Below are 13,949 nucleotides of genomic sequence, written 5' to 3' on the forward strand. Positions count from 1 at the left end.
TGATGCCCACCTCTCACAGATGGCAGGTGGGTTGAGAATAATATACAAGTAACAGCTCTGTGCATGGGGCCTTCTGGGCCTTACGGAGGGTTCAGCTGCTAGTGAATCAAAGTGGTCCTAGAAATTGTAGTCATTTATGGGCACATGTGTGGGGAGTCAAGCAGATTGTGCCTGCACACCAGCTTCACCACTCACGGGAGGGGCATGGGGAATTCACTGAACCGAAAGTGCCCTCCTCAACGGGGAGGAATGAATGAGATGACAGACATGGGGGCTCAGTCAAGGTCTGAAGCACAGTAGGGGCTCCATCAATGGTGCCTGGGCTCCTCGTCAGGCATGCTTTGGAGGGGAACCTACTGTGTGCTCTGAGACTAGCTCTGGGCTATGGCATGGGGCCCTGGGGCCATGGGTGGAGTCTTCTAACCCCCCTCATCACCTGAGGAAACAGGGCAGTGTGCAGGAAGGGGAGCTAGGAGAGGGGAGGGAGGACAGCCGTACCTGAGAGCAGCGATGGAGGCTGCAGACTACAGGGACCAGGGTGGGAAGAGAGTGGCAGCCATGCCCGGGGTGGTGTCTTGGGGAAACTGCCCATTTCCAGTTGGGAGTTCTTCACTGTACCCCCGTTTGACAGCTTTGCCTCTTGATATTTGGATTATAAGGAGCTAGCTGTGGAAGGGACAGCTTTTAATAGACTCTTTGTGAAGCGTTAATTCATCTGCCTAGGATTTATTGAGGGCCTACTATATGCTGGTCAGGTTTGTGGGTGCTGGTTACAGTGGGACTATGCCAGTTAGGGTCTGTGCCCACAGGGGGCTAATATTATAGTGGGGAGACGATAATAAACAACAACAACGACAAGCATCAAACGGTAGGACAGTCTGAGATGGTGAGCGTTCCGATGCAAACAAAGCACGGGGATGCGAGAGAGACCCAGTAAGCTGTGCCAAACGCAGGGGTCAGCAAATGCCTCCCTGGTGATGGGACACTGAATTCATTCAGTTACAAGAAGGAGTGAGCCATGTGGAAATCTGAGGCCACAGTACCACAGATGGAGAAACAGGAAGTGCAAAGGTCCTGAGGTAGGGGCAAGCCTGGCATGTTTGAGGAACACAGAGAAAGTATTTCAGAGATGAAAACAAGACACAGCTCCTGCCTTCATGAAACCAAAGTCTGAAGACTCACATAGGTAATTACCAAGTAGTGGACTATTTTAATGGAGGGGGCACTAGTTTCTGGGATAATACCAAGGGGGAACATCATTTCCAGCCTAGGAGATCAGGGAAAGCTGCCTGGAAGAGGTGATATCTACTCTAGGACCTAAACAATAGGTAACAGAAGAGGAGAGCAGGGTTTTCCAGGAAGAGGGACTAGCATGCAAAGGGCCAGAGGTGGGACAGGTGCTGATCCATTCATTAGGGGAAGTACAGGTAGCTGGATGTGGTCGGAACCCAGAGCTGAAGACTTGGGTGTAGGGATGGAATTGAGGGTGTCCCTGACATTTAGGAGAAGGGCCAGACCTGACCCAGCCCAATGGGTCTGATCCCAGCATTGATATGCTGAGAAAGGCATTTCAAGGTGGGCAGGAGGGACCAGAGAAGGAGCTGGAGGCAGGGGGCCAGCATGGAGACAGGTGAAGGTGGAGCTATGGCTGGAGTAAGGAGAAGTGCTGGGGTGGGAAAGGTCCACAGCAGAAAGGACTGAGCTGGGGACAGCTTGGGGAGCAGGGGAAAAGGGAAGGGGATGGAAGCCTCAGAGAACACAGAAAAGCAGATAGCCACGTGTCTACTGGCGGGTGCATGGTCAGAGTGGGTTTTGATGCCTGACAGATCTTTGTCTACTTCCTAGCTGTGGCAGCAATCACTTCCCCTCTCTGAGCCTCAACTTTCCCATCTGTTTAATAGCACAACCCACATTAAGAGTTGTTGTGCAGATTGAATGTGAACACGTAGGAAAGCTCCTAGCACATTGCAGGCACTCAGCACGTGTTAGTTCCCTTCCTTGGCCGTTGGCCTTGGGTACCCACTGCTCCTCCCTGGACCTCTGTTGTCTTGACTGTCCCACTGGAACAAGAACGATTGCCTTGCAGTGCAGCGCTGCCAGCAGGAGCTGGCTTTGCAGGCTCAGGACACACCCCACAGAGCAGGCAATCACAGATTTCATTTCCTCTTTCTCCCTCTCCAGCAGGAAGAGCCAAGACAGAATGGCGTGGCAGGGGCTGGTGCTGGCTGCCTGCCTCCTTGCACTCCCCTCCGCCACAGCAGACTGCCTGTCCCGGTGCTCCTTGTGTGTTGTGAAGACCCAGGATGGGCCCAAACCCATCAACTCTCTGGTGAGTTTCAGGAACTCCTGTGAGTTTCCACAGATGGAAGGGACCATCTGTGTGTGGAGCCCAGAGAGGGAAGGTAGCAGGCCTGGGCAGCTGTGAGCCTGTCCTATAGACTCATCCCACCTGTGCAAGGCATGTCCTGCCGTGGTCAGCCTGGGTGCCAGGGACTTTGTTTTCCAGCCTCCTGTCCCCACCCCAGATCTTACCACCATGGGTTCACTCAGGTTTGGGACCGGAGCTCAGGTTTCCAGGGAGCCTGTTGCCTGGTAACAAGGAGTGTCATTTATGAGGTGGTGCTGACTTTGGGAGTCAGCAGCCCTAGATGAACTTTTCAGAGCTTCTCACCACCAGGCCGATAGGCACCTCCAGATCTAGTCACTCGCAGGGAAGGAGCTCTTTTCACCACCCCTAGATGCCAGGATCTGGTTGTCAGGATCCAAGCCTGACTCCTCTCCTGGGGCTTTAGCATCTCTTGGCTGGCCTTGCTGGCTTTACTGTGAGTCAAACTTCTCCCTGTGCCTCTCCCATGACAGCAGACAAGCTAGAGTAGAGGTACATGGGTGTGGTGGACAGAATGTGAGCTTTGGTTCTGCCAATTTCTAGTTCCATGACCCTGGAACCCCCTCTCTGAGCCTTAGTTTCCTCATCTGCAAAATGGGGGTGATTCCATGAACTGAGGATGCAAAGTATTGAATATACAATTCTAGCCACTCTTTACTAGGATGTATACAGTGCACCAGGTGCTGCCCATATATGATCTCAAAAGAGCCCAGTGGTTAAACATGGTGATTCATGGCATTAGAACCTGGGTCCAAGTTCCAGTACTGTCTAGTATTGTCCTTGTGGTCATTGTTATCATCATTATCATCACGTTTAGCTCCTCCCTACTGCTATGAAGTAGATACTATCATCCCTCCAGGTTTGATGAACCCTTAAACATCCCCTCACATGTGTTCTTTCCACCATTCTGCATTGCTTCTGATCCCCTCTATAAGGTGTTTGCAGCATGCTTCACACCTAGGAAAGGTTGGGAGAACCAACTATTCCCTCTGGAGTCAGAAGTGGAAGATTATGGGTGAGCACGGCAGAGTGCTATGGGAAGATCTTATCTCCAGTGTTGGCAATGTCACCCGTAGCCAGGTGCCCTTGGGAAAGCTGTTTCGCCCCTCCACGTCTGTTTCTTCATCTTCCACATGAGCACAAATTCACCTACCTCTATGTACCACTGGGAGCATTAAAGTGGGCAGCCCGGGGCTTAGTAATGGTTTTTTAATTTTCTCAGACCTGGACAGGGGACTCTCTGGGGCAGGGGCTTGTAGTTTGACAGTTTGATGGTGGTGGTATTACCACTGTGGTCTTTTGGGGTCTTTTTCAGATTTGCTCCCTGGAATGCCAGGCCGCCCTGCAGCCCGCTGAGGAGTGGGAGAGGTGCCAGGGCCTTCTGTCTTCCCTCACTCCCTTCACCCTCGGGCTTAATGGCAAGGGAGACTTGGAGAGCAAGGCAGCTTTGGAAGAGTCCTATAGTGAGCTGGCGAAGCACGCGGGGCCCTCCTGGAAGGAGCTGGAGAAAAACAGGCTCCTTCTCAGAACCCCAGCGGAGGAGAATGATCTAAGCAGCAGCCTGGCGGAGAAGCTCAGGGGTCTCTCTGGCAGGTTGGGGGAGGAAGCAGAGTCTGAGCTGACTGGGGGGGCCCAGCCGAACGATGGTGCCATGGAGGCTGGAACACTGGATTCCGATGAGGAGGACCCCAAGGAGCAGGTCAAACGTTACGGGGGCTTTTTGCGCAAATACCCCAAAAGGAGCTCAGAGGCGGCTGGAGATGGAGATAAGGTGGGCCATGAGGACCTGTACAAGCGCTATGGGGGATTCTTACGACGCATCCGTCCCAAGCTCAAGTGGGACAACCAGAAGCGCTATGGCGGTTTTCTCCGGCGCCAGTTCAAGGTGGTTACTCGGTCTCAGGAAGACCCCAATGCCTATTACGAAGAGCTTTTTGATGTGTAAACACCTCTCTATCGTGGAGTTGAGTCAGGAGCTTCCCGTAATGCCCTTCCAGATTGGAGTGAACGCATTCATCTGCCCATATAGCCCCCATCCCTACGCTCAGTTCAGCATTGTCTATAAGACACCCAAACCTAGCCTGCCTCTCTTCTGCCTGGGTGCAGTGTTTGTCTGGGTCAGTGAGGCGGGAGGATGGAGGTTCCCCTCTCCAATAGGCTTAGCGCTTGGCTCCAGCCCTACAACTCTAAAACTGCCAGCAGCAGCAGCTTTTGGTGTCAATCCCATTCATGTGACTCTCCAACTCCAGGAATCCAGACTGACCTCTTGATCTCTCTGCATCTATGATCAGGCATTCTGATCAATGCCCCTCTCAGAAGAAAAACGAGCATTCTCCCTCTCATGCAGATATATTCATTTACATAGTATATGCGTGTATCATAAAACATACAAAAGGTAGAAATTTAAAACAAGATAGATAAATAAAAATCCTAACATTTTATTCTCAGACCTCAAAAGATCTCCCTACAATGGAGACCATGCTTTAGGTAAAAAGCTTAAACGTTGCCTTTTATTGGAGCAGGTATTCCTACACTAGAGAGTTCGGGCTCCCAGTGGGTTAAATGTTCAGTCATTGTACTCTGAGTTCACATTGTTTAGAAACACACCTTTTGAGAACCCAGTTCCTGAACTCCAGTCCATGTTGGTATGCTGGACAGCGTCCAACTTCTCACAGGAGAGGAAGGGAGTGAAAATCCCTTTCGGAAAATGTTAATGAGGGCAGCTCGCCTTCTGAATGCTGAAATGATCGAGAGGGGGAGCGAGGCAAACCAATTTGTTCTGTGCAACAGACTCAAAATGTGGACCAGTTCCCTCATCCCTCATTAAACAAATTAAACTGATCGGTATCACACTCCAACCCCAGGATGAACCGACGCTGAGTCAAGTTGATGAGGTTAAGCACAGCCATGTTCTTGAGTAGTGGAATCAGCCTCCAAGAGTCCAAGCCATCTGGACAAACATATGCATTGGGCCTTGGGTAAGGGAATCCAGAAGCAACAGCTAGAAAGAGGAAAAGGCCCTCTTAGTGCCTCAGAATAAAACTAGAAAGAGGAATGAAATGATTAAACGCTTGAGGACAAATGAGTTCCCTTGATTCAAATAACCCGGAAGCAGAGGCAGGGACCTTAATCTAAGTCCTCTTCTCTGTCTCTCTGCCTTTCTCTGTCTCTGTCTGTCTCTCTCAAATCTCTCAATCTCTCTCTCCCTCCCTCCCTCCCTCCCTTTCTCTCTTTTTCTCTCTCTTGTCCCCAGGCACTGTGGTTTGGTTTGTGGATCCAGGAAGCTGGTCGGGATGGGGAGGAAATGAACATGAGTTTGGTTATTTTGTATAAGATGCTACTGAGCACACCTCTTCATGCACAACCCTCACCTCTCATGATGTTCTGAAATGTATAGATTGTTTTCGAGTTACTTTGTGTGCTTTTCAACACCCCATTTTTGCAATTTACTTGGAATTTCCTTAGTCCTTAGCAAGCCTGTGTTATTTCCAACTCCTCCAGTACAATAAATAAAAGAAAGACGCTGATGTGCGTGTGTGTGTGTGGTGTGTGTGTGTGCGTGTGCGCGCACGTGCACCTTAGTGCCCAAGAGTGATTAGACCTTTTGCAGAAAAGAGTGCTGGGGAATGAAAAAATATACATATACACATACACACACATTCAAGTCAGAAAACTAAATGTAGGATAACAGAAAGAGCACAAACTTAGGGTGCCATAGCCCTAAAGTTTGTTGAAAAGTTGAAAATCTGTTTGACCTTGAGTAAGTCATTTGACCTCTCTGAGCCTTTGTTCCCTCCTCTGTAGAATAAAGATGAACAATACCAATTTTTTAAGGTGGCTGTGAGGGTTAGGTGCGATCAAATATGCAAAGCTCCTAGGACATAGTGAGCACTCAGTAAATGAGAGTTTTCTTTCTTACATTGTCTTAAGGAACAGTGACAAAGCGCCAGCATCCAGCAACACAGTGGGGAAAGGAAAGAGGGGTGCTGTCTCCTACGCTGGCCTGACCAGGCAGGAGGGACAAGTGTTTCCAGACAAGGGGGAGTGTGCTAGGGATGAAGAATACTCTAGAGAATGGGTGGCACAGTGTCCTTTACTAAAATGACATCTTTCTTTAAATGGCATAGATGTCTTTAAGTAGAGCTAGAAGATTCAGTGGCTACAGACCTCATGGCTTCCACTTGGACACTGGCTTTCTTAGTGACTTCATAGAAAATACAGAGTCAGGGAGATCTCATTCATTCCCTCATTCATTCAATAAAGTAATTGAAAGCCTTTTGCCAGGTGCTGGAGGTACAGGAAAATAAGATGGATAAGGTCTCAGCACTTATGGAATTTATAGCCTAGTGGGGGAGACAGAAAAAAAACAAGTAAACAAATATAAATATAAAATTAAAAATAAATTTAAATGAAATTTAAAATATTGGTAATTGTTGTAAAGGAAACAATTGGGATTTGGTAATAATGGATAACATGGGTAGGGGAGGAATCTCCCTAAGGTATTCAGGAAATCCTTCTCAAGGAATATTCCATCCTTGATAGTCATAGGATCAAGTTGGAAGGAACCTAAGTTTGGGATTATCTCCTCCAACGACCTACCCGGTGCCAAATTTGACACATTGATAAGAAATTTCAGTCTGCTCGAACACTTTCATTGACTTGGACTTTACAACATATTGCTACTGCTTAATGATTCCATACTGGAAAGTTCCATCTTTATCTTGGGTTAAAATTTAGGTTTCTGTCACTTTTACCCATTGGGTCCTGATCCTGCTGTCTGCTAGCCCAGGAGATTCTCTAAGGAAGACTTTTCTTTTACTTGCAAACACATGGCTCCTAAACATCTCAAATAGGTTAAAGAAGCAAAGGAAAAAGAAAAAAGGGGAATTTGTTGGCTCACACAAAAGAAAGAGACAGGATCTTTAGCTTCAGGTAGAGCTTGATCCAGGGGCTCAATAAGGACACTAGCACCTCTACTCTCCTCTGTGTTGGACATGCTTTTAAGATGGCTGACAGCAGCTCCAGGCTATACCAGGCAGGTTCAAGTCTAGCATGCTATTCTCACAGCAAATCCCAACTAGAATTTCACTGCACCTCATGGGCTCTTAATGGGTCAAATGTCCAATTCTGAGCTAATGCTCATCATTACACACAGATTACTATGATGCTCTGATTGGTCAGAAATGAACCACATGATCACCACCCAAGCCAGAGTTGGATTCAACCAAACTCAAAGGAGCTGGACGAGGAGTGGGAAAGGGGGTGCTTCTTGAGAGGAAAATTGGAGCATGGTTCCCAGTAGGAGAACGAATGAATGCCAGTCCACCAAACAGGATGGTCACCGCCCTATTGAGTGAGGGTGGCTGGGTGTGGGCTAGGGAAAACTGGAGAGTGTGTACCAGGGGAATGTGGGCCTAGAGTAGCGAGATTTGATTTTTAAGACTGTAGAAATTTAGGTTGCAGGTTTTTTTTCAATATAGGCAAGTAATTTTTTTTTTAAGTACTGAGCAGAACAAACAATAATGTGTTCAGGATGAGACACATTACTCTCAGAGACCACTACTTTGCGACCTTTTTTTTTTTAACAAGAAACACTCCTCTTTTTGGTTTTAAAATTTTCTCCATATGCTATGGATTCTAGAACGCTATTGTTCTAGACTCCCTTTTTTGGACGAATTTCTCTTGGTCAAGGAGGGTTGTCCACATAAGGTGGAAAGAGTGTGGCCAGGGAGGGGTCACAGAGACCTGGGCTCAGATCCCACTTACCTGGGTGGCTCTGGGCAGGCCACTGTTCTTCACTGAGCCTCAGTTTCCAATCTGTCAAATGGGGAGAAAAATATTGACTTCTCTGAACAGAGGTGAGGAGTTAGTAATGTAAAGTCTGTGACACATCTGACACACAGGGGTGTGTGACACTTGTTGCTGCCCCCTCTTGAGGGGCGGTGCCTCTGATTATGTTATTCCAGATGTCACCTGAGCAAGGCGCACACCTTGCTCAGAAAGGACAAAATTCTCCTGGTGGTAAGAAAAGGACATTAAAAATTTTTTTAAAAAAAATCAAGTTATAGCCTACCTGCTGTAAAGTGTACTTAATCTTAAGTGTGCAGCTCAGTGGATTCTTACATATGTACACACTCATGTGACCACCATTCAGATTGCAATATAGAACATTTCTAGCATCCCAGAGGGGTGATCTTTTTTTATGAGCTGTTTGTGACAATGGAGAGCAAGCCAGAGGAAGAATTGGAATAAAGACATCACAGGCCCTGTGGAGTTCTTGTTCTTTGTTCGTGTCACCAAGGCCACTGGGCAGTGATCACAGAACAGGAGTTGGTTAAGTGATGCCAACATCCCGGTAACCTTAAATGAGCGTGTTATTAATAAGCACCCAGTATCCACGACAACGCCTTACGCCATCTCCAGTGAGGAAATTCTTGTCATAATGATCATGACAATCCTCATGATCCCTCGCATTTGGATCACCCCTCCCCCACCCCAACTCCAAGCCCTTCACACAACGAGCCCAGTGATGAGGCTTATTAATTAAAGGCCCAAAAGCTGAAGACAACAAAATCCCCATGACAGTGTCAGGAACAATGGTGCCCTAATAGTTGTCACTTCGGCATCTCTGATTCATGTGCTGGGTCCCTGTCGTCTCCCATTATAGCAGTAGAGATTGATAACAAAGATTTGTAATTACTCTTATAATATGTAAATTTGCACATGAGTTGCACTCCCACCCTCTTTGTCTTTTCTCTAACTTAAGCCAAGCCCCATTATTCTTTGTCCCCGGGGCTCCCCTCCTCCTTAATCATCTTTGAGTTTTGCCATCTGAAAATAGCCTCTTGTCTCACTCTTAACTCCCCACTACCCCAGGGTAGCTCCTGAGGGACCTGCCGTGGTGCTGGGAGACTCAGGAGCGCTCTCCTGTCACTGGTAATATCCATGTGGCATGTGAATTTGGAGAAGGAGCCCTGGGCTGAGAGTCTGGGGACCTGGGGTCTGAGTGTGGTCCCGGCTGTGCTAACTGGCTGTGGGAGATGGGTTTTGAATTCTCCAGGACACAGATTTCTCATCTGTAAAACCATGTGATGGTATCATCAGGGCTTTTGTCCTCTCGAGAACTGACACGTAATACCTGCCCCGCTTCAGGCACTGAGTCAACAACTGATGAGCAAAGCAAAGGACCCTTAGCTTCCTTACCTGAAAATGGGGGTGATGAGTCCTACCCTGGCAGGTAGTGGGGGGGGGGTCACATGAGAAGAAGCAGGGACCATGGCCCAAAGTTGTTGCGTAATTAGTGCTAAAATGCCCTCCTCACTCAAATGCATCCCATAACCTGATGAGTGTTTATTGAACACCTGCTGTATACCCTGCCCTGGGGTAAAGGCAGGCCATTCAGTGGTGAATAGGCAGAGTCCCTATTTCGTGGGGCTCACATTCTACTGGGAAAGACCAATCGCCTATAAACGAAGGAATGCGTCAATGTTTCTGGTGGGTATGGGGGCTGTGCAGGAAAATAAAAGGGTAGGGGGATGCCAGTGATGATGGGCAGGAGGTGTTACTCAGAGGGGTCACAAAGGTCTGTCTGAAGCGGGGACAGTTGACCAGAGTTGTGTGGGAGGTAGGGGGAGTGTTGCGGGTATGAGTGGTCAGGGCAGCATTCCAGGCAGGGGAACAGCAAGTGCGAAGGCCCAAGGGAGGGTTTGTGGTTGTGTAAAGAAGAGTCAGGAAGTGAAGGGGACAAGTGAATGCAAAGCGTAGGAAACAGGCTGCAGAAGCAGACAGGCACCAATTGCGTAGGGCCTCCTGGATCTCAGCACAGGGTCCTGTTTTACACCGTTACCCCGTGGGATTAGCAGAGCCCCCTTGGTTCTCGGAGTGCCCGGGTTTGGGCAGTATGTGATATTCTTGTCCACTCATGGGCCATGGGAAGGACCCTGACTTTTTGCCTTGGATGAGGGGACACACTGGAAGGTTATAAGTGCAAGACAGACATTATCTGACATGGATTTAGGGGGATCAGCCTGGCTACCACGTGGAGAGCAGACTGCAGGGAGCATGAGGGAATTTTCCGTGATCTTGTTGGCAAATGGTACCGTCGAAAGTGAACGTGAGGGATGCATGGTATCAGGAATGACATGAGAGCTTTTCTTTCCTGGAAGGCCCCAGGCACAGCATTCTCTCCTAACAGACAGAGATGGGCATCAGGCCCACAGTCAGGCAGCAGCAAGCTCTCAGGACTCTCAGTGGTGGTGGGTTGCACTTAAGAAATCAGTCTGCAGAAGCCAGTTCACAGCAAACACTCCCCATCCCCGACCCATCTCAAACTTTAAAAATGTAGGCTCAGGAGTTTGAGCTTTGAACTTTAGGGGAGAAAAGTCCTTGAACTTGCTTTACATAAAAGATGGGTCACTGGAAAGTGTATAAATCAAATTTTTGCAAATCGGATTACATCTTAATGCACTAGGGAGTACTACCATTCGATTGTCTTATCGACTTTACAGATTACAACAGTGTCTCTTGCCCACTTAGGAACATTTGAAAAACTCAGCAAAGCATCAGTGTTCAGATATCAAATGTTTACTGAGCCCCAGGGCCAAGGCCCGGTGGGGATCCAAACATGGATAATCTTTGCCCTCAGCAGGGAAGACCTTGTAGAGCAAGTAACTATGAAAAATGAATGAAGAGTTACTCTGGGGATGAGTGTGTAACAAAGGGAGCTGCAGGGCTGGAGAACAGGGGCCTGAAGATGCCACTTTGAAACTGAGATCTGGAAGAGCAGGGGTTGGCCAGGTGGGAATGTCAGTGGGTGCAGGGAGGGTTTTCAGTGGAAGGAGCTTGGGCAGAGGTGAGAGGAGCACTGTGCACAGGAGAGTCTAGAGGAAAGCCAGGGCGCTGAGCAGGGACATGGAGAGGAAGCTTGATCATGCAAGACCTGAAGGTCATGCCGTGATGGGTAGGCTTTATTTTAAGAACAAGTGAGTAAGTAGAGGATTTTAAGCAAAGAAGTGACATGTTCAGATATGCTGAATCAGAGTTTTCTGGAACAAGGTCAGGAATACGTATTTCTACACAAACCTCCAACAAAGAAAAAAATATCACCTTTGATTCCATCTCTTAGGGATAGCTGTGATCACTTATAGCATATTTCCTCCCAGGCTGGGTTCCCTGCTTGTCTCTGAACACTGAATGATATGCTTTTCTCATTTAGCATTATATGTCTTAAGCATTTTTTACACATTCTTCATAAGTGTCATTTATAAATCTATATAATCAATAGTTCACAAATTGGATACACTATAATTTACTCAAGTATTTCCTGATGGGAGAGGGACTGGACATCAAGTCTGGGATATTCCTGAGGTTGTGCCTTTGCTCCGTTGTTATTAATAGCACCTCTTTCACTTTTTTTTTTTGATATTTATTTATTTACTTATTTTTGGCTGCGTTGGGTCTTCGTTGCTGTGTGCGGGCTTTCTCTAGTTGCAGCGAACGGTGGCTACTCTTCGTTGCAGTGTGCGGGCTTCTCATTGCAGTGGCTTCTCTTGTTGCGGAGCATGGGCTCTAGGCACGCGGGCTCAGTAGTTGTGGCACGTGGGCTCAGTAGCTGTGGTTCGCGGTCTCTAGAGCGCAGGCTCAGTAGTTGTGGCGCATGGGCTTAGTTGCTCCACGGCATGTGGGATCTTCCCAGACCAGGGCTTGAACCTGTGTCCCCTGCATTGTCAGGCAGATTCTTAACCACTGCACCACCAGGGAAGTCTCACCTCTTTCACTTTTAAAAGAGTCCTGGATGAACAATTATATGGCCGCCCTTCCTATGGGATGAACATTTGAGTTGCTTACATTATTATTAATATTATTGTTATTACTGTTGTGAATAACCCAGTGATGGATATATTTCAGCCAATCAGCTTAAACAAACCATGTAATCACAATCAGTCTTTGTTAAAAGGATGCTCAGAATTTACCTGGTTGTGTTTCTCAAACTTCAGATATCCATATGCTGCCTGCCCAGCTACTCACTGCCAACACTGTCCTGTACTTAACATTTTCCTTCAGCTCAACTTAGGTTTTTTTTTTTTTTGGTGGCGGGCCTCTCTGTTTTGGCCTCTCCTGTTGTGGAGCACAGGCTCTGGACGCACAGGCTCAGCGGCCATGGCTCACGGGCCCAGCCGCTCTGCGGCATGTGGGATCTTCCCGGACCAGGGCACGAACCCGTGTCCCCTGCATCGGCAGGCGGACTCTCAAACACTGCGCCAGCAGGGAAGCCTTCAACTTAGTTTTTAAAAACTCCTGTGAATGAATTGATTAAAGAAGGAAATGTTATATTACTACCATGAGTGGAAAGCCAGTATCGTACTCTATTAATAGAAATGGTATAGCAATGGTTCAAAGAACAATATTGTGAGGGACCAGCACGGGGCCAAGACTGGTAGAGAAAAGGAAGATTTGCAGGCATGGAGGGATGTTAAAGACGAGCATCTGAAGGAGCCTTTCCCTTTAATAGAATCAGAAGGTTTCAAAGCGTGTTATAAACTTTCTCCTTTGGGTTCCTGGTGGCAAAGCTGGGGCCATCATCGCTGAGGGAGTGGTTTTCATTGAGGGCTGAGGTAGCCTGAGATCATGGCTTTGTGCGCTTGGCAGTGAGTTTGGAATTTACTCTGAGGGTTTTAAGTGTTGGAGCAGTGCTGCTATGCCTTTCCATGGGACGGATGCTGCCTTGTGCTGTCAGTTGACTCGCTCAGTCATTGTTCTTCATGGGGACTAAAGGCCAGCTTCCTGTTCTTCTGGGGTTCATGCTCTAGAGGATGAGACCATGACAGTAAAACCCCATTTTAACTATACAAGTGCTGTTAATGCTTTAATTTTTAAAAAATTAATACATTTTATTGTTTTAGCTTTAGGTTTACAGAGGAAAATGAATGAAAGTACAGAGTTCCCATATACCCCTTCATCTCCCCCAATACACACAGTTTTCTGTTATTAACGTCTTGCAATAGTGTGATACCTTTGTTACAACTGATGAACCCATATTGATACATTATTATTTGGGTTCACTCCTTGTGCTGTATTTTCTATGGGTTTTTACAAATGTATAATAACGTGTATCTACTACTCCAGTATCATAGAGAATAATATTGATAGTTTCACTCCCTAACCACCACTGATCTTTTATTGTCTCCACAGTTTTACCTTTTCCAGAATGTTATGTAGTTGGACTTACACAGTGTGTAGTCTTTTCAGACTGGCTTTTTTCACTTAGTCATATGCATTTAAGATTCCTTCATGTCTTTTCATGGCTTGATAGCTCATTTCCTTTTAGTGTTGAATAATATTCCATTGTCAGATGTACTGCAGTTTATTTTTTCATTCACCTACCAAGGGACATCTTGGTTTTGGCAATTATGGATAAAGCTGCTATAAATATCTGTGTGCAGGTTTTTGTGTGCACATGTTTTCAACTAAGAGCTTTAATTTTTATTAAAGTTATAATTTAATTATTAAGGTTATTTTTCTTACCTCTGATGGGTTGGGATAAGATGGGACGGGCTTGCTCTTT

General features: G+C 47.2%; 1 protein-coding gene across 1 annotated transcript; it reads left to right on the top strand.

Moving 5' to 3' along the window:
- The first annotated feature begins 2,155 nt into the window (after nt 1-2,155).
- Nucleotides 2,156-13,669, top strand: PDYN (prodynorphin). The gene is made up of 2 exons (XM_022592826.3): nt 2,156-2,329; nt 3,702-13,669. The coding sequence occupies exons 1-2, from the start codon at nt 2,201-2,203 to the stop codon at nt 4,329-4,331; spliced, it is 759 nt and encodes a 252-aa protein (XP_022448534.1). The 5' UTR covers nt 2,156-2,200; the 3' UTR covers nt 4,332-13,669.
- Nucleotides 13,670-13,949: the final 280 nt, after the last annotated feature.

Source organism: Delphinapterus leucas, chromosome 15, assembly GCF_059928025.1.
Source record: "Delphinapterus leucas isolate spDelLeu-1000000601 "Yukka" chromosome 15, BTC_Dleu_Yukka2, whole genome shotgun sequence".
NCBI lineage: Eukaryota > Metazoa > Chordata > Mammalia > Artiodactyla > Monodontidae > Delphinapterus > Delphinapterus leucas.